Here is a 22,312-nt window from a genome sequence, read left to right on the forward strand (position 1 = left end):
TGCACATCTCTAATCTCTAAAATACAACATTGCCAAGAAGCAGCATGTGCGTTATCTTCCTGCACCTGCCGCATTCCCTAATTTTAAATCTTTTTTTGACAGTAGAATGCATGAAAAGGCACATAATTGCATCATTTTCAGAGGGTATAAGTAAAGATTAAACCCCAAACTATTTAACCAATCAAAAGTAGGCCTTTCAAAGAGTAAGAGCTATTTATTGATTGCACAAAATATATTTGGATTATTGTAAAAATGGAAGCAAAAAATGTAACATAACATAAGCAAATTTAAATGAACTTGGATTATGATGCAGACACACTCAAATATAAGTTAAATCTAACTTTGCACTAAACTTAATTCTAATTTTGTTAAAAATTTTGACACCTTTATTCTCTTGGGTTGGCTCTCTTTGCCCCGCCTCTGCCCTGACTTTCAGATGCAACCTATCCCGGGTTGTCTGCTTTTGTATTCCCTTCAAAATATTCCGAAAATGATACTCGCAAATGTCTTCTCAATAGGATAACGCACGACCACTTGCCAACAAGTAGGATATACGCCATTCGCACTGACTAATGGGAAAAAACACTGAAAAAATGCAGCGAGTTGGGGGAAAAGAGACAGTGCCCATGATGTTGTTATGAGCAGCCTCTTGCGTTCGCAGTCTGCTCATATATCAAAATTTGTCTCGTATCTCAAGATAAATATTTGCCCGAAATTTTACTCGTATCTCAAAATATCGAGGTACCACTGTATATACCAAGGGTGTCAGACTCAGGTTGATTCGCAGGCCGCTTTAACGTTAACTTGATTTCACGTGGGCCGGACCATTTTAGATATAAAATTTAAATTTATTTTTATTTTTATAAATGGATTAAAAGACCTGAATATTCAGTTTTTTATAGATCTAAAACAATGTTTATTTTAGCTTTTGTTATATATATATTTTTAGATTTTACAAAAGGATTTTTTAACTTAAAACAGAAAAAATTGATTAAAAAAATTCCAATCATTGATTTAAAAGGGGGAAATCAGGACATTTAATATACATCTATACTCTTCATTTGAATTTGATCCTAAAACAGAATGTCGGCACTCATGATTTACTTTCCCAGGCCACACAAAATGATGCGGCGGGCCAGATTTGGCCCCCGGGCCGCCACTTTGACACGTAGTATATACAATGTGTAATTTTTTTTGATATTGCACTTTGAAAACGTTTGCTTTTTGTGTTGTAAGCTAAGAGGAATCTACCTCCACAATAAAGTCTTGCCCTCTTGCTACTGCGACAGTGAATTTCCCGAGTACGGGATGAATAAAGTTATCTAATCTTATATGCACGTATGTGCGCGTGTGCTTAATTACCCAAGGCAGCCGATGTGTGTCTGCCATGTGTGTGTCCCTCCTCCAGTGATGTGAGGAAGGGTTGGAAGGTGTCACCTTGCTGAGGGGCTGAGGGGGCTGCGGCACACGAAACTGTGGGAGTCACAGAAACAAACAAAAGGTTCAGATGGGCCGAGCAGCCAGAAGAAGGTCACAGGTCAAATAAAAATGCCAAGAAGAATAGCAAGGAGAAAGTGAAGTGGTGAAAGAAAGTGGGATGCTCACCATGAACTCATTCCCACCAACACGCAGGCTCAGCCTTCTATTCTTAGTTTGTTTTGCAACATGGATTAATTCAGTCACAAGCCGAGTTTATATGAATGATGACTAAATCTCATGTAACTATACTTTGAGAACAAATACGAAGCCAGCATTTTACACATATGCACATTGCACAAAAATGTATACTGTGATTTGTTTATTCATGAGCCTATCAAATTCACATATTGAAAATCTATAAAACCAATTTAAATTAGTAGATTAGTTTTTGTAACATAACAATAATTAACAAAAAAGTATGGTTTTCTCCCCATGAAATGTATTCAATGGCCTGGTGACATATACAGTTTCAGTACATATTACAGCAGCTTTAGTCATCTTTGAGAGGTGAAGTGTAACTTGAGACAAGTTTCTTGCACTGAGCTAAAGGAATCTTTGCTCATTTATTATTGGCAAATGTCTCCAGTTTGTTGGCATTTGTGGGCTTGTGCTGCAACTGCCTTCTTCAAGTCGTACAAGAATTTTTTTATGGGATAGGGCAATTTAGGTGGCTCCTCTAGAATTTTCACCACTTTTTCATTAACCAAGCTTTGGTAGATATGTAAGCATGCTTGGATTAATTGTCCAGTCACAAGGTAAACATCACCTAAACTTCAGGTTCGTTAAGGATTGCTTGACATTTCAACCCAATATTTCTTGGTAGCTCATTGAATTTCTGCTGCATTTCAAATGCTATGAATTCCTTGTGCCTGGAAAAGCAAACTGTTCAATGATTGACACCCTACCATGCTTCACAGTAGGCACACTGTTCTTCTCTTTATAGGTCCAAAACTGCCCCCCTCTAATATCGTTAATTCGTAGGCCCAAATAGTTTCAATTTTGTTTCATCACTTCAGAAAACAGTATTCCCAAAACTTTGTAATTAGAACACATGTTTTTTTTGGCAAGTTGGAGTCAACTCTTCTTATTGTTTGGTGTCAACAATGTGGTGCATCTAGGAGCATTGCTGTAGAGACCTTAATTTCATACTGGGTGTCTTGTTGTCGAAACCTAAATACCTCTCTCTGAGAAATCCTTTAGCAGTCATTCAGGCATTTTTCTGTACTAGAGAGCCTTTGCTGACAAGTTCCTCTTTTTGCCACGCCGAGGTAATTTTTTCTACTGTCCCTTCAGTTGTGAGTTTGAGAATTAAATTTATATCTGGACAATTTGAGATTTTTGCTACATTTTTGAGTCCATATCCTTGCTCATGAAGATGAACTGCTTCCTCTTAACTTCTTTGCCCATTCCATGGACTTCACCGTGTCGCACCATTAACAAACTAACTAGAAAGAACTGACTTCCACAGATCTTTTAAATCTTGCTAAATCTTGCTCCTCACGGTTCTGCTAGAAATTATTCGTGATTTTTAACACCTGACTAATACCTCTGATCTAAAAACATGGCGCGAGTGGTTAGCGTGTCGGCCTCACACCTCTGGGGCTCTGGGTTCAAAACCAGGTTATGTCCACCTGTGTGGAGTTTGTGTTCTCCTGCATGCGTGGATTTCCTCCTGGTACTCCTGTTTTCTCTCACATTCCAAAAACATGCATGGTAGATTCATTGTCACCCGTACCAGGTAAGCATATAGGTTGTTAAGGAATGTGTGATGAAGCCACAATACCAACTACTTTATATTCTTGTGAGTATTTAGTGATTAAGTACTAAAAGAAAAAATATGTTTATTAAAAAAACTTGGTATTGGTACAATATTGGCATTGGCCGATACTGCGTAACTGAATTGCCATCGTCACCCAAAAATGTTATTGATACAACACAAATCCAAATATATGAACAAAATCACACACCTGGTTGTTTGAATCATAGTCAAGTCCTGTTTCTTGCATATTCAGAAACATGGCGTCTCCTTCCAACTGTTGAGACAAAAAAAAGGAAGCGAAATAATGTCAAATACGAAGAAAATCATCACAGACATTTACACAATAAATAACTAAACAAGTATCGAATCAGGTCCAAAATTGAAAGTGGGTAGGAACCAAAAGCCTAAGTGAAACTGTTCAGAGAAAAAGTAAAAATTCAGGATTATGATAAAAGGGCTAACATACAGTCAAAAGGCTTCTTCTCATTGGCTTGGCATCAAAATAAACAGCTGAGTAGTCTGGGTATAAAATAATGATAATAATAATAAGAAGTAGACGGTTTCCATTTTATTTATCTAGTCTTTGCTTTATTTTCTTAATCTAAATCTCTAATTTGTAGTATTTCCAGTTCACATGAGCAAAATGTGACAAATGGCTCCAAAAGGCACAAGCTCCACTGACCTACACACAACCAGCGTTGCAGCAGGCGGCAGAGGCCCATTGTTGTCTCTTGTCCCATACAGTAAAATTTAAGATAGCACCCAAGAAGTACTGAAGGAGCTTGCGAGGTGGCGGTGCTGAGCTATATCAGTTGAATGTGAGAAAGAAGTACCTTTCTTCTAAATCAGGGGTGCTCAAACCTTTTCAACTAGCTAATCTCCTGTGATGTACTCTTTTTTCCAGAGGGGCATAACAAAACTCAGAATCCATTAAGCAATATAGTGATTGTTCGCCACTTTGCTACTTAATATTAAGGTCCACTAGAGTATGTTTCAAACATGACGCATAGGCATAAACCACGTGGTTGGTTCCACTTTTTACCTCGACTGAATGATTAGATTAACTCTCAAAAAATTTGCCACGGGTGTCCAAAAAAGCCACTGCTGCCAACCCCAAGCCCTACGTTTCTATGTGACCCACAGCCATCAATGTGTGGCAGTCATGCCGAAAATGCTGCATGCAGTTCAATCACTCAGTAGGATGAGAAAGCATCTCAAAACTTTTTGTAAACACAGTCCCATCTCATTTTCTGAAACCCAGAGTACCCAGAGCAAACCCACAAAGGCCAAGGGAGAACAAGCTTACTCCACACAGATGGACATGACCTGGATTTGAACCTAGCACCCCAGAACTGTGAGGCCAACACACAGACCACTCGTCCACTGTGCCACCCTGTAAAGACAGTATTTATTTTTGTATAATTTTTTTACCCAAATTAAAAATATATCTTTGCCCAAAATAACACAAATCACATTATGAAGACTGAAGCTATTATTAAAATAGAAGCGTGGTATTTTGAAAACAATGATTTACTTCCCTACTTTTTTTCTTATCTTTATTTTTTGTGTTTCTATGGCAGTGTCTGTATCTGCACTGCAGTAAAAATTTATGTAACTATGTGTGACACGCTGTAGCAACCACTGAACAGCCTCAGAATATTCAGTACAGTCAGTATTACACCAACTTCAGGGGACTATTCAGAATTAAATGTATTGGAAAGTGTTTTACTTCACTTATTCACAGAGACAATTACTTCTCTTATCTTGTTTGTACAACAAATGAAGGATTTTGATGGTTACTATTTTGTAGTTGGGAAAAAAAACTGAATTTAACACACAAATCAGAAATTGCCAAAGACAAGTATTGTCCAGCACATTTTAATTTTGTGTTAGGAGTTAATTACAAGAGTTAGAACTTGAATTTGCTAAAAATGTTATTTTGAATGTTATTTTGACAATGTTATTTAGTGGCTAGATGACGGTAATAAAGCCCAAAATGTAAGCAGAGTGAGCTAAATGAAAATGTTTGAATGGTTCTATTTGTTCTTATTCCATGAAGATAATTTGAGCCCCTGGCCACCATTGCAAGAAGTATCCCACTTTCTGACCATGGTCAGATGGAATAGGCACCGTGCAACCCTTTTGAGGATAAACGTAATTGAAAATGAATGTTTCTGTGCCGCTTACCCTCACAAGGGTTGTGTAGGGTGCTGGAGCCTATCCCAGCCAACTATGGACACCAGGTAGCCAATCAATCGTAGAACACAAGGAGACAGACAACCATTCATACACACACTCCTACCTAGGGGGAATTTAGAGTGTTGAACAGGCCTACCATGGAAAATAGAGAGTAAAAAACGTTTTCAAAATCTTAGTTCTATTTGAGTAGTTATTATGTGACTATTATGGTTAACGCATGGGCCTCACAGTTGGGTCGAGGGCTCGATCCCAGGTTAGTCCTCACTGAGCTAGCATGTTGTCCCCGGGCTTGTGTGGGTTTTCCCCGTGTACCACAGTTTCGCAAATCCCAAAAACATAAAGCAGAGGCTGGTTGAACACTTTAAATTGTCCCTAGGTATGAGTTTGAGCATGAATGGTTATCCATCTCCTTGTGCCCCATGATTGGCTGGCCACCAATTCAGAGTGTCCTCCACTTGGTGGACAAAGTCAGCTGGGATAGGCTCCAGAACCCCCCACGACCCTTGTTAGAATAAGCAGTTCAGAAAATGACTGAAAAGAAACTATAAAATATAATATTCGCTGATTTTCTGAGTACACTATTACTGTTTTGTTGTCAAACAGATCCATGGATCATAGTTTGAACAGGTGGAGAGAAGTAAAACAAATTTGCACACATGTACACCACGCCCCTCCACCCCTCAAACACACACACACACACAATACAGCCTAGGCAGGTATAAAGGTGTAACAGCACCCATCCATTTGCCAGCTGCCTGCTATTATGCAAATGGGGTATAGGGTTACAGAGCCAACAGAAAGCCAAAACAGTATTGTTACAGAGTTTTTACATTTTCAAGTACTGTGTATTACATTAAAGAATTACTGTAACATGTGGCGTTTCTCAAATAAATATTCCTGAAAGTAAGAAAATGTATTTAGCCAACAGCCCAAACATGTTGTCATTCAGAGTACGGTGATAATATAAAACTAAGTTAGGATATCAGTACCACTGTACGACTACCGTTTAAGTGTGTTACAGGTGTAATAACTACTCTTTTGTCTTAGATTGCAATTTTCCCCTAGAATTTCAATTCAAGATTCTCTGTTTGATTGACTGTTTTTTTAAATAACTGAGGTAATGACCGATGTCTATATGGTTATATCTGATGTTAAAGTCCGAAATTGACGAGCAACTTCTGAAAAAAACGCACACAAAAAGTGTGGAAAAGTGTGGAGAGAGCTAGAAGCCGCAGCATGCTCACTCACTGCCATCTTGGAACAGAAAAAAACTCATTGAATATAATATACTATAAAGTCTTCATGATTTTTGCTATTGCCAAGGTCAATGACGGGTGCCTTGGAGAATATAGGAAAAATGGGAAAAGTCATCACAGGCAATCATCAATAAATAGATTTTTCACCAAACATAACATAATTTAAGTTGTTAAGTTGCATTTTTTACGTGCATGTGTATGAGTGTTTTCTCAGCTGTCAAACGTTTGCCTCCTCCTCAATCACCCATCACCAACTTCTCTTCACGGCACACTCGCACTTCCACCACAATAGTAAATATCTTGACATGACTTATTCATTATAATGGCTTCATAAATATTTAGCATATTTCATCCAAAATGTGTATACTTTTTTGTATTTTTAAAGGGCTTTGGGGTAGTTATTGGGAACCTTGAAACAAATTTGGGTATTTAGATGTAAAATATGTCTCTACTTACAAAACATTCAAGAAAACACTTCTGGAATTAATTAAATCTATAAGTAGAGGTAACGCTGTATTGTCAAACGGTATTTTGTTCCAAATTTAACTCCCGGGATATATATCATTTCTAAGATCTGAAAGAATACGATCATTTGCTTAAACAGCACCTGGTCTTTATTAGGTTATGGTGAATAAATTGAAAAGGAAGCACTTTGTGCTCTAGTGTGGAGGTGCTATCAATCAACTTTAAATGTATTTTTTACATTGTTTCAGCTGCTCTTTTTTTCTGAAACTTGACAGTGGAAAGGATGTCAGTTTGTGTGTATCTATCTCTCTGTCTGCCTTCTTGCCAGTCTCTCCTCATCTGTTTACATGCGTGTGTGCATGTACGCGTGTGTGCGTGTGCATGTGTGGGAAAGCAAAGGTTTGAATAACAAGCAGCCAGTTAAGTGGGTCAGGGTCGGAGTTAAGGGGGAGAAAGGGGGAGAAAGGTGGAGAGAGACTATTAGGATGACAGAGAAGGACAATGAAAAAGAGAAACGGGGGAAGGTTTGGACACATGAAACATATACTTGATAAAAGGTTGAAAGGGGGAGTACAGGCTTTAGTGTTTGACGGTAAGTGGCAAAATAAATATGAAAAGTGGGCAAACTGACTAAAGTGTAATTAAATCATTTTTGTTGCAAATGAAAAATCAAAGTCTGGACCTTTTCTTATAAAAGGAAATGGTGGACAATGGGAAATATAGAGTGAGAAATGTTCTGCCATCAACCATAATGTTGTTATTGTTTTAGTTGTAGTAGAGCTGATTTCTGAGATTAGTGTTTTACATGGACAGACATGAAAATAGCCTGAGACCATGTTTAACCCTCAAGGGTTTGTCTGAATTTATTTGGCTGGTCTGGACTGCATAGATTTCAGTTTACTCTAAAGTGCATTAGAGAACATAAATCAACTTAGCACAGGCAGAAAAATGGTTGTCTGTGTGTATGCATGTGTTTATGTGTGAGTTTGAGAGAGGCAGAGTGAGATAGAGATGGAGAAGAGAAGGGGGGGTTGTTTCACACAGCAGTGATAGGTCAGCGCAACATTTTATGTTTATCTGTCTTGTCACCATAGCAACAACATAAACACCTTTTTGTTTGCTAAACCCAATTCACTGGTATTTTGAGTGTAATGTATGATAGTATGTGTGCAATTTAGATGTTCTCTTTGGATATCACATCAATGTTTATCTTGTAATATCCGCAAATGAAAAAAGTGACAAATCCTGAAACAGCTGTTTATTCATTGCCTTTTGACAGTCATTGCTATCTATAAACTGATATATCTCATCTCTCATCTCATCTCATTTTCTGAACCGCTTTATCCTCATTAGGGTTGCGGGGGTGCTGTAGCCAATCCCAGTTGTCTGCAGGCCAGAGTTGGGGGACATCCTGAATTGATGGCCAGTAAATCACAGGGCACAAGGAGACAGACAACCATGCACACTCAAACCCAATTCAGAATGTCCAATTAGCCTACAATGCACGCTTTTTTTTGAATATATGAGGAAATCAGAGTACCCAGAGGAAACTCACACAGGCCCAGGGAAAACATGCAAACTCTACACAGATGGACATGATCTGGATTTGAACCCAGGACCCCAGAGTTTTGAGGCTGAAGCACTAACCACTCGTACCACCGGGCCGACCTAAACTGATATATTTAACTGAGATATTCAGAAAAAGATAAAAGTGGGAATTTTGTGATTAGGCATGAAAAAATACTGTCCGTGAGGCTCATACATACAATTAGATCGTGAGCATAGAAGAACACATTAAGATATGTTTCCTGTCATAGTCTCTTTCAGTGGTCCTCAAATTTCCTTACGAATTTGAATTTGCAAGAAACACATGTTTTGTCCCCACAGTAAATTTTGCACATACCCAACAGTTTTACAGCATACAGTCAAGGAAGGGGCAGAATACAATTGCGTCCATATAAAGATGATAAGAGAAATGCTGCATACCCATGAGCCAAACCTCATCACATCTACTATGAACTCTATTGGATTATGACCTGGTGAAATTGAGGTGGAAGCACAGTAGGTGATTGGTTAGCAGGTCTTCTTCACAGTTCTGAGACCAAATCCAGGCTACTGGCTCCCTGTGAAGAATGTGCACATTCTCTCTGTGCCTGTGTGAGTTTTCTGCACATGCATACGAGGTCAATTGAAACATAAATTCTCTGTAGATATGACTGCAAATAGGATTGCCAACTCAAAAAAAAGTATTGATAAGGGACACTATATCAGTTAACCGTCAAACTTTAAAACATTTTGTGCCCCAAAATGATATTTAAACATTATTTCTACAATATTCTCAGCAATGTAATTTTAAAACAAAATGTTTGGAATTAAATAAATATATATCCTGTTTAATATTTAACTGTAAGATATAACCCTTGATGTGTTGAGCTTTATTTAGTGCTTTGAATAAATATCAGCAATGTAATTTTGATACAACATGTCTGGAAGGAAAGAAATATTTGTCCTGTTTAATTTTAAACTATAAAATATAACCCTAAATGTGGTGATTGAGGATTTTTTTATCAAAAATATTATTTTTATCTTTCATACCTTGTACAAATGTTTAAGATATTCTGGCCATCTTGCTTGGTATATTTTTTCCCAGCAAAAAATTGATTTATTATTATAACATGACCTATTACAATATAAAATTAGGCCAAATACACTAAACTCATTACAACTCCAAATATAAAAACAAGCAGAAGTGAAGTGTCGTTCATAGGGGACAATGTGCCTATCTCAAACGCTAAGTACAGGACGATTCTGTTTCCGAAAGACGGTTGACAAAATTGTGTGAATTTTTGGTAGCCCATATGTGGGCCCTGTGATTGGCTGTCAACAAGTTCTAGGTATACCATGCTCATGCCCACAGTCAATTTAGGATAGGCCCAAGCAACCCACTGAACATTGTAAGGAGGATTGGTAAAGGTAATGGATCTCATCTCATCTCATTTTCTGAACTGCTTTATCCTCATTAGGACCATGGGGGGTGCTGGAGCCTATCCCAGCTGACACCGAGCCAGAGGCTGGGGACACCCTGAATTGCCAGCAGGACACAAGGAGACAGACAACCAATGACACTCACACCCAATACCAAGGGGCAATTTAGTGTTTCCAATCAGCCTAACATGCATGTTTTTGGAATGTGGGAGGAAACCGGAGTACTCAGAAGAAACCCAGGCAGGCCGGGAGAACATGCAAACTCCACACAGGTGGACGCGACCTGGATTTGATCCCAGGACCCCAGAGCTACGAGGCCAACGCCCCCAACCACTCGCCCCACCGGGCTGCCCGAGGAAATGGATGAATAGACAAAATTTAAAGGCACACTGTGAATACGCCAGGTGAAGCAAAACATTATAGTATGTACTGCAGTATTGGTTAAATAAGTCGCAACAATAGAGATTAATCCCTGTCACAAGGCAGTTAACTTCTCAGATCTGATCTGTTCCCAATCTCCAATATTTTGCTTTTTTCTCTTGCAATTACTCAACAGGCACTCGCTTGTTATTAAATAGAGCCTTGAATGTGCTTGCCTGCTGGTGGTTGCCTCAAATTGAGAAGGGTGCCCTATTAAATGTAAAGCATACATAATTGCTAACGATCAGTTTATTTAAATCATGGCTGGCAAAATCCTAATTAAAATAAAATTGGATTAATTGTGATTAAAGTTTATTTCATGATGGCAAATGTGTTTTTTTTTTGTCTTTTAGTTATTGTTGCTGAATTTACTATACTGTATTGTTTTAGCAAGCCAGCTGTTGGTGTACTGGTTCACTCAACTGACTTCGGTACGCCCAACCGTGAGATCAATTCCGTGCGAATGGTGGTCTTTCTCTCTATATAACCTACGGCTGACTGACGACTAGTCTCGGGTATCGTCTGACTTTCACCCGAAGTCAGCTGGCATAGATACAGTATGTTCATCTGCAAAAGTATAGAAGAAAGTATGGCTTGTATAGTTCCTTAGAAAATGATCAGAGTTCTCCAATCTCAATTTAACTGATGTTACAAATACCACACACATATGGCATACACACTCACACAACAATGTACTGATGATTGCATTACATGATTTGATTGCAATATGTTTGTTTTGGAAATTAAATTCTGATAATTAGTCTCTTCTGGCAGCGCTTTGCCTCTATCCATCTGTTTCCTTTGGCATACCTCCCCCAACTATAAGACCCTCATCGCTGCATCTTTGTGCAACAACTATATTAAACATTTGCAATCACACTCGTGAACATGCAATAGGGCTCAGAGTCACCCCATCATCAAGTATCTAATATTAAAAATGTATATATATATAAATAAATAAATCTGCTAATGCGGACAGACGGGGTGTAATTTAGCTCTAGGAAAGTGCTAGCAAAACTAAAAAATATGATGTGGGATTGACATTTAGAGTAAGGTCAATGTATCAAAACCTGTGACTCAATTGCAGTATATCTTCATAAATTGGTCCCTATTCCAATAAATGCCATGCCCAATATTGTCATGCTATGACAAGTACACCTAACGGACAGTAAAGGGCCATTTTTCTCCGTTTTCTTTGTTTGGCAGAGGTGCACCACTGTACACTTTGGAAAGAAGTCAACAGTCTCGAAATATTAGCAACCTGACGAGAAAATTTGATTATTCTTAGGTCAATTAACCGTCCCCCTACAAAGTATGTTAATAGCGTTGCGAACAGAACTATATGTTTAACTGAATTGATAGGTAATCATAAATATTGAAAATGATTCTTTCTAAAGTATATTTAAGAACTACTGCCCAATGCTGCTAGTGCAGTTACACTACCATGTCTAGCTAAAGAGAGGTACTGACTTAAGGAGAATGCTTTGAATTGTAGCGGAAACTAGTGTTGCACGAGGAACCGGACTCAGACTCATAAGTATTCTTTTATATTATATAAAATGTGTCTTGCTGATTTTAATGTGATGTAAGGAAATTTGAATAATCTGGTATTGTATAATTTTGTTTCGACATAAAAAGTAGTTGAATCTTTTTCTGCCCATCTGTACGAAATTAACAAACTGGCAGACAACAGATTAGTGCCAAATCAAACCATATTACTGCAACGGATGAGTAAAGTGTTGAAAATCAATGTATTGTGCTATTCAATGTACTTGTTGTTCATCAATCCATTATCCGCTGGCCACAGCTTTTTCATCTAAGGTCCGCCCGGGGGCATAGCTTTTCATTAGGGTCTCATAATATGGGCCCCTATGCATTCACAAAGGAAAATAGTGTTAAATTTTTTTCATTGTGAAGTTTGATTATTGAGTAAACATTCTCATTCTAAATTTTAATTCAATTAATTAAATCTAATTAATTGTAATATGGCCTGGTTCATCTTCCAAATAGAAAATTGGGCCATCCATCAGCCAGCTCTATTTAAAACCACAAAAATAGTTCTTTTGGGAAAGCATTTCTAGTTTGGCATTCCATTACTATATTAACAAACGAGAATAAAGGCAATATATGAAAGGAGATAGGACTATCCTATTAAAATTGTGTCAACTTGCAGTATACAGGATAGGTTCAGAGGAACAAGCCCTACAGAGCATTATCTACGTTTACAAGGGGAGAGATCTTACCACAATAGAATGAAAGTCTACAACTCGATAATGGAGTAAAGTAGATCCAGGGCTCTGAGTTTGTTGTTAAACTACATACTAGAATACTCACAAAGGAGCAGCAGAACAAAGGATTTGCAAAACATGGATTGTTTTTTAACAGTTGGAACTAGGTCAAATTTTTACAAGCATTCAATCAAGGCAGAGTTATTTTTATTTCTGAGTAGATAAACAAAATGTAATATTTAAGCTATATATTAACTTAATCATTATGAGTATACCTTGTCAGGTTATTTGTCTAGTAATACAACATGTATTTTAAAACAAATAAACAAATGAGCAAGACAAGCACAGCACACACATTTCCAATATGTATGACCCTGGAAATATAGAGACATTACAGTAATCCCTCGAATATCGCGGTTAATGTAGACCAAACATGGCTGTGATAACTGAAAAAAAACGTAAAACTGGATAACTCCTATTACAACTACCTTTTTTTTCTTCAGTACCGAGTCCTAGTAGCAAGAGTGGCCTCCGCTTACGAATTTCAGCGTGGATTTTCACATTTTTACGTACTTTAAAAAATACGTAATTTATTTCTTCTTCAGTGCTGAGTCCTAGTAGCAAACCTAACACAGGTGAGTGTCTTCCGCTTGCAAGTTTCAGCATGGATTTTCACATTTTTAGAAACTTTAAAAAATAAAATGATTAATAAAGAATAGCACAGAAAAATGCAAAAAAAGTGAATTTGCGATAAGTGGAGTCGTGATAATCGAGGGAAGACTGTAATAATATTTGCAGCTATTCTACCACTCCCAAGCTAAAGGCAACAAGAGAAGCCAGAGCAAATTATGTTGTCACAAAGTGCATTTCAGCTTCATGTTAGTTTTGGAATGTGGAATGGGAAAATTGGTACCACACCTGATCATAATTGAGTCAATCACAAAAATATGCAAAAATCTGTCGTCACTCTGAAACTTAAAGAGATTCTCCTGTGGTAACAACTATACCATACTGGACACACCTACTCTATTACGTGATCAACAGTGAAAAACATAGCTATAAAGCAACACGCTTATTTATTTATTCATGAACTTATTTAATACCGATTTATTTATGTCTAAAATGTCTTTTCCTGTGTCTGTATTCTGACCCTCTTGCTAATGTCACAGTGAAATTTCCCGATTACGGGATGAACTTAATTATCTAATCTAATCAAAAGAAAAAATGGACATTGTGATAACGATATCAGTCATAGTGTTCACAAGCTTCTAATTGAAGCTCGCTTTGTAGTGGTCAGGGCATTATCACAACAGCCGCCAGGATTTTCTCTTTTTGTTATTGAAGCCCATATTTGAAGGTATGCATTCTCTATTCTCAGTCTATGGGACAGGAACTCCAATGTGCTGACTGTGTAAAGATTCTGAGATTACGATACAAAAATATTCCCCGACCCCCATAGAGTCGTCGTACCACTTAGAGTCAAAATTTAAAGTTTCAATCAGATCTAAACATATTTATTTTGATGGTGAAATTAAGCTGTTTAGACTGGCGTCAATGTAAACTGCTTATTTCTGAAACCAGGACAGCGAGAGCCATTAATGGATCTGCCGAATTTTTCAATCACTTCTGGAACTTCATTTTGAAACACGGTACATTAAGTCTTGGTGAAATTTAGTAAGTAAAGATGTAGTTTGTGGTAATATAATCTGAATTTGAAAAAATAATAGCCACATCAAAACACACTAAACAATACTTTGATGGCAAACATTAACAGAATGATTTAATTACAGGAGTCATTCATTCTGGGAAACAATTTATTAACATGTCAAATTAAATGCTGGGCACCTCTCCCTCCTGAAAGTCTGATGGGACAATCCTTAATCTTAGATTTTCAAATTCAATATAAATCTGGCTCTGACACTTATTTTGCAGGTTATCATTTGTGTTTTCCTGATTTTATTAAAGGTTTATAAGTGATTCATTAAGGTCTATAATGATAACATTGCTTTCCAACCCGGTCCTTAAGGGCCGCTGTGGGTTCTATGTTTTGTTCCAACCAATGCAGCACAGACAGTTTAACCAATCAGGTTTTTGCTAAAACAAGCAGCACCTGACTGCAATCAACTGATTGCACTCCTAGAACATCAGATTGGTGAAAAGGTGTCATTTTTGTTTGGATGGAATGAAATCCTACATCCACCGCTGCCCCTTGTGGAATAGTTTGAGGACACCTGGTCTACATTATAATTCTCATAAATATGTAGTATTTTTCATAGACTGTATAGCATTGGAAACATTCATTGGTGTTTAACACTGGCATTGGGAAACAATAATATGCACTAATGTGATTTAAAGACAGACATCACCATTTTTTATTGCTAAAGTTAATGACTGAAACGGTATGTCTACCCTCCTCTACTTTTGCTTGTTTCTTCTGAGTCAGTGACTTACAAAATTCTTTATTTTAAACTATTTCTTCTCTTTTACCAGGCCCAAATTTTCTCTACCTTGTCCCTATTTATATTATGCATTGGCTATTCCTTCTAGACCCTGTCTCACTCAATTTACATTTCAGAAAGATTTTATTCATAAAGCAGTTGTGTGTTAACATTGAGCTACCACATCACAGATGACTTCAAAAATCGTTTTAAAGTATCAAGCTAAATTATTCTTTTTTGCTCTTTTGACCAATCACAACTCAACGTAGTTGAGCCGCTTCTGTTCATGTAGCTGGTCCTCTCAATGATGAAAATGTGCACAAGCACACTGAGTTGGCTGCTAGCCATATCGACAACTGCTCCCATCCCTTTTTTATCTCAATTTCTTGTGTTTACAACCATAGTAACAGATGCGCACAAAAGAAGAAGACGATATGTTATGCCGGACACTATTGCTACACACATCAACAAAAAAAGGCAGTAGTACTATCAGTCATATTTACGTGTTTTATTATCTGGTCTGTACCCGTTAAGAATTCAAGGAACAGTAGTGTATGCATATCAAACACATTTCCTCCTAGAACAGTAAAGTTCATTCTTATATGTTTCCTAAAGGCTAAAATCATTTAGATTTCACATGATAAAATATATATCAAACGAGCGATCAGATTTTCAAATTTTAATTCTTGATTTCCTAATGTATAGAGTGCATTTCTTTTCTTTTACACAGAAAATAATGAAAGAAAACACTGCATTTTTAGGTAATCTAAACTATTGGGACAGTTAAATATAGGGATTAAGTCTAAAGCTGTATTAAGCCAGTCAAGAGTTATTTGTTTTCGCAGGGTGTCATTATAATGCTACATGAGGAAAAATCTCCCAAATAGTTTTTTTGCATTTGTCTTGAAACAGACAGACAAAATGTTTCTATAGATTTCGTCGATCATTTTGCATCTTTCCTTCTTGAGTTACATCAATGAAGATTAATGAGCCAATCCCAGAAGAAGCAGTGCAAATCCAAACCATGCCATTACGTCGACTGTGGCTTTAGCCTTTCCATCTTTTATTAAGAGTTAATGTTTAGAGTACTTTTTTGTCCCAAATTGTTTAGGGCACATCTCTTTACTTTAGGGCAAATTTTAGCCAGGTTTTCTTATTCATTTGATGTAACATCGGTAGTTTTATTCAGTATCGTAAGATTGAAAATGAAAGCTGGTCACGCATCACGTGTCAAAACCAAATGTTTTCAGCTCGCAACAAAAAATTTAACTGGTCCTACTGTTGAAATGTTCTGAAGGATAAGATAAATATTGAACAACATGAGATCCTCTGAATTGTGTTCATTAAAGTTTCACTGTGCAGTCCTATAGCCATCCTTTTCTAGATGTAAGAAAGCAGTAGAATCCCAGTACCTCCTCTTAAAAAGCCAAAAATTCCTATTATGCCCATGCCTCCTATCATGTTTCATAGTGTGAATGAATAGGAAGTACTGCAGACTGACAGACATTAACGGAATAAACTCTTGGCAGAGATAGACAGTTATTTGGGCTCTATTCAAATGAGAACATAAATTTCGAGGTTGTCACATAGAAACATCTCAGACAAAAGTAGATTGCAATTAAAACATTCCCCATGCACACAATTGAACATAAACGGTAATTAAAATGGATCAAGTTCTAGTATGAACATGCTACAACACTCAACACATTGTTTTCCTGCGCTCAAAGAAATATTGCCTTCGTAAAAGTATATATTAAGGAAACCAAAAAAAGATTCTGCAGTTGAACCAAGATAACACAGAAGGTTTTGAGTAGACGCTTATCTCTGGTTCACAACCCTGTAATAATCTAATGTGTAACCTTCGAAGAATGCTATTAATGCAAAGCCATCTCAGGAAGTTCAAACAATGTCCGGAGAAACAGAACCAGAGTTGCCCTTTCACATATGTAGCACACAGGAAATTGCCTCGATCAGACATGTTCTCATGTATTGGAACATACTCTTTTTAGTTCACGGGGAAGGACAAAGAGGAGAGTTAATCAAAATAAGGAATTACAATCACAAAAGTCCATATAAATAAAATACTCTATAGCTAGAAATCACAATAAATGACTCTCAAAGCAAAGCTTTTCATCTAGTGCAAGGGTGGTGAACATGTGGCTCTTGAGCCACATATGGCTCCCAGCCAAAATGAATATGGCTCTTTGTTTCTTATCTTATTTTGTATTTTATACTCTGGCTCTTTGCTTTGTTTTATGTTTCTCTTAGGTTTTTTCTCTCTTAAAACACTTAAATTCATAAGAGCCAATTAAAAACAGATAATAAATTATATTTTTTTAAAATTATTTGGCAGGTTGGCTTTTTTTTATCCTGCTTTTGCCATAAAGCGTGGCTCTTTGACTCTCACAGTTTAAAATTCTGGCTCTTTATGTCTAATTTGTTCGCCACTCGTGATCTATGGGATTACGTTTTGCATTTACAGTACATTTAAATGCCAAATTAGACCCAATCGAGAAGCTAACATATAATTGCTCAGTAGAAACAACTTTGAGGGTGCCACCTAACGTTACACTTCTACAATGGAAACTTATGCAAGTAAGGCATCGTGTATAGTAGCAGTCGTACTGAACAAACTTCAATAAAACCAAATACACAAAACTCCTAGATTTTATTTAACTATTTCACAAAAGTGTGCGTTGAATACCAATTTGAGGGTCAACCAGTTGGGAGATAAACACTGCACCAGCTGAGTCGAGCTCAATATTAGACAGACAGTTGCTTATTTCTGATACAGTCGAGCCTGGATTTCAGAAAAAGGGTGGAAAGTCTGCTCTGTCCACACATTACTTTGACATTACACAGACTGCGCATGGCACCTGGCAGAGTAAAATCTGTTTAATGTCCAGCTAGTTTCTATATGTGTGTTGACATATTCAGCTTGTCATATAAATGATGAATTTAGGGTTGCAGTGCATGTGCAGCCTCAATTTGAGATTGGTTGTCATGGTTAATAATCACATGCATACTACTTAGAGTGGAATCTTGTAATTGTGCTGAGGATTGTATCCACTCAAATGAAATGGAAAATCTGGCTCTGCGGCTTTACATTAACACATCTGGAGGGCACGCCTCTCTGTTCTTTTTTTTCTTTTGACACAACCTTCTTTTTGGGTTGTTCTGTTCTCATTTGGTTCCTTATTCTTCCAATTGTTCCTGTCTCACAGCCTCAATGTTTCTCTGTGCTTTTCCTGTCTTTCTCCCTCCTCTATATTCAGTTGCTCTCTGTTCCCCTACACAGTAATATGATCTTGTCTATCAGACCGACAGAGCCATGAATCAAAAGACACAGAGAAAAATATAGTACAAACCTTAGTGGCCCCACCCCCACTACAACCACACTCATCTGCAACATCCCTACCCCCAACAACCCTCTCTCTCTCTCTCTCTCTCTCTCTCTCTCTCTCTCTCTCTATTTCTCTCTCTCTCTCTTTCTCTCTGTTCCCTACCCCCAACCACACAGCCTGCTCTCTATCCGCAGCCTCTATCTTTCATCTCTATCTTTTCTCAAACAAACACAGACTGACAACAACACTGGGCACACTGGCATAGTACCTTTGTGCATGCAATCATCAACTTCTTAGAATTAAAGCAGCAGGTTGCCAGACTTAGACATGTCAAATGAAGATGTTGCGCACATATGAAATTACAACAATAAAATTGTGGTACTCTATTAATATGCCCGATCTCGAGGTCAAAGGTCAAGGCCGGATAACCTACAGTTGCCGCTTCCCAATGAAGAACGGCAGCATAGTCGTCATTCCACTTTGCCTCTTTCGAGGTCCATTCATATTAGTTCCACATGCAAGGGTGCAATAATACAATGTGAACAGATGCTCCAATCTGCCCATACATCAGAAACCTTAGAGGAGCCACTTTAGAGGATGTTTGCCTGCCATTTCTGAGCAAAACAACTTACTATATATTATTCCTCTTTGAGAGCATGGTAAGACACTTTTCGTAACTAGGACTTATTTGTAAAGCCAGAAATGAAACATTGCATCTTACTTTAGCTTCCTTAATTCCCAAGTGACACATTATAAGAGATTACAATGAATTATATTCTGATGAATGCTTTACACCAGCATTTTTTTGTTTTCCTGCTGAGTTACTGTTTTTTGTTCAAAGCAAACCCTTCAGTAAAATAAGCACTGCATAAATCAAAGGGAACATTACTTACTATGTTGTCAATTAAACATGAAGAATATTTTTATAGTAAAAGCATTCTCTCTGGTTTGGTAGATCATTATAAGAATCTTTTACTCAATTACAGAATTCATTTGTCTCAGTTCTTTGCATAAGGATTGAAGGTTAACACTCTGTTAGCTTTACTTCTCCTATCCACTTCATTATAAAATAATGGTTAATCCCAGTCAAATGAGAGGAAATCACACTGGCCAAAAACAGAAGAAAGATGGAAATCAGAGCTCAATCAGCCACAGGTTTCTGACCCTGACCTTTCCTCTTGCCAGGAGGGAGAGAGAACTTCTTGGACAACAGATTAACGATCAGGAAATGCCCGTTGCCGTTTTGCCGTTTTTATCTTTTTTTAAAAATCCCAAACCGCATTATTCTAAACATATCGTGATGCTGTTCAAATCATAATTAGTTAGAATTACATTGAAGGGAGTCTAACATAATCCTAGTATATCGTCAATAGGCAGTGGTAGCTGACACTGCTTTAATTAACTTCAGGTTAATAAAGCAATTAATTACCATTTAATTGGCAGGGCAAGACAGATGAATACCCCCACAGTTAATTATAGCAGGGGTAACACAAAGGTGACTTTCATCTGGCAAACAATGAGCAACACGAGAAGGTTCCTGCTCTTGTGTCCCCTACCTTGTTGGTCCCAAAGGCCGGGTCAGGGTAGGAAAGTTGCCCCAGTCTCGAGTGCTCAGACGCGGCCAGAGGCTGTGGAGGTGCCGGGTAAACTGTCACATCCATGGCTGAATAAACATCCACTTCTCGCGCTCCTAGTATTCTGCTTGTTTTCTTCCTTCTACAAGAAAGTATAATTTGCTTTTGTTTGGGTTTTTTTCCCCCGTTCGTTTCGTTTTTTTTCTTTTTTCACAAAGTTAGAAGTCCCCGAGCACACATAGGGCGAAGCATCCACGAGCCACTTCGGGCACCAAACGCCACGCTGACTCGAATTTTAGGAGGGAGAAAAGGAAGGCGAAAGCAGGTTTTATTTACAAGGTCCCGTAAGTTTTGGAACAAGAGCTTCTCTCCATGCCGGTGTTCATGCTTCAATGATTCCCAGAACTTCCAAGTCTACACAATACTTCCTTGACAATGAATGAATACACCATGAAAAACTGTTAGACTGAAGAACTCACTGTAAGATGGGTCTCCACCTGTTTCCTTGATGGTATTGATGTTTTGCGCAGCAAGGCTGAGATGCGACTGGAAAGTGTTTCAATGATGTGTCCCGTTGACTGCTGTGCTGACAACTGCTGCTGTTGTGCTGTTGTGCTGCTGCTGCTGCTGCCGCGCGTTGCTCGGAGCTGCAGCGAACACTTTGCCGAGCACCCATACAAAGACAGCTCGGCCATCAAGCTGGCTTTCGCGAACATCAACAAGAGCGGAAACCACCTTGATTTTACCAAAATAAGAGTCACTTGCCAATCTTTTTGACATGGTACAGCGGAATGTGTGGAGAGCGTTACTGTACGCCACAGCCATATCTATACACATACGTATGTATTAATGTATAGGGTTGGGTTTAGGGGTAAGTCTAGGGTTGTGTTATGTTATGTTATATAATATTATACATATATAACATGTTATATATATATATATATATATATATATATATATATATATATATATATATATATATATATATATATATATATATATATATATATATATATATATATATATATATATATATATATATATATATATATATATATATATATATATATATATATATATATATATATATATATATATATATATATATATATATATATATATATATATATATATATATATAATAGGTTATATAGGTATAATATATAACATAACATAACACAACCCTAGACTTACCCCTAAACCCAACCCTATACATTAATACATACGTATGTGTATATTATACCTATATAACCTATTATATATATATATATATATATATATATATATATATATATATATATATATATATATATATATATATATATATATATATATATATATATATATATATATATATATATATATATATATATATATATAACATGTTATATATGTATAATATTATATAACATAACATAACACAACCCTAAACCTAACCCAAACCCAGCTAATTAAAGACACCCTAGGTTCAGGGTTAGGGTTAGGGTTAGAGTTAGGCGCAGGGTTGCCAAGTCCAGTCTTCGAGATCCCCTATGCAGTTTATTTTCCATGTCTTTCTCCACCAACACACCCGAGTCAAATAATCGGGATCAGTATGAAGCTTCTGGACAGCTTGCTGGTGAGTTGATCATTTGATTCAGGTGTGGTAGAGGAAAAAGATAGGGTTAGGTTTCGGAGTTATGTATAGGGTTATGTTTAGGGTTATGCTTAAGGTTATATTAGGGTTATGTTTAGGGTTATGTTGAGGGTTATGTTTAAGGTTAGGTTTAGGATTAGGTTTTGGGTTATGGTTAGAGTTAGGGTTAGGCGCAGGGGTTACCAATTGCGGTCCTGGAGAGCCCCTATCCAGTCTGTTTTCGATATCTCCCTCCACTACCACACCTGAATCAAATGATCAACTCATCAGCAAGCTGTCCAGAAGCTTCATACCGATCGCAATTATTTGATTCAGGTGTGATGGTGGAGGGAATCATGGAAAAGATAATTATCCCTTGTGCATCTATTTATACATTGCGTTCTGGTATGCCTGTTGCTGGAGTATTTCTTACGTTTGATCATGTCGTCTCCCTGACAGTGTGCGTATGTTCTATCCTCGTTAGGTTTGTTTCTTTATTAGATTTTTACTCCGTCCCAAATTTTTATGGCTTTTTTTCTATTTATTCATA

General features: G+C 37.3%; 1 protein-coding gene across 2 annotated transcripts in view; it reads right to left on the reverse strand.

Moving 5' to 3' along the window:
• tox (thymocyte selection-associated high mobility group box) overlaps positions 1-20,838 on the reverse strand; it is a 39,452-nt gene extending 18,614 nt beyond the window's left edge. The window contains exons 1-4 of one of the 2 annotated variants that reach the window (XM_077725096.1): positions 20,645-20,838; positions 20,130-20,289; positions 3,447-3,512; positions 1,363-1,473 (exon numbers count right to left, since the gene is read on the reverse strand). In XM_077725096.1, coding sequence (XP_077581222.1) covers positions 1,363-1,473; positions 3,447-3,512; positions 20,130-20,289; positions 20,645-20,823 — 516 coding nt within the window. In that variant the 5' untranslated portion in view covers positions 20,824-20,838. Of the gene's footprint in view, positions 1-1,362; positions 1,474-3,446; positions 3,513-20,129; positions 20,290-20,626 lie in introns of both variants that reach the window. The other variant, XM_077725095.1, reaches the window with a different exon arrangement.
• Positions 20,839-22,312: the final 1,474 nt, after the last annotated feature.

This window comes from Stigmatopora nigra, chromosome 9, assembly GCF_051989575.1.
Source record: "Stigmatopora nigra isolate UIUO_SnigA chromosome 9, RoL_Snig_1.1, whole genome shotgun sequence".
Taxonomy (NCBI): domain Eukaryota; kingdom Metazoa; phylum Chordata; class Actinopteri; order Syngnathiformes; family Syngnathidae; genus Stigmatopora; species Stigmatopora nigra.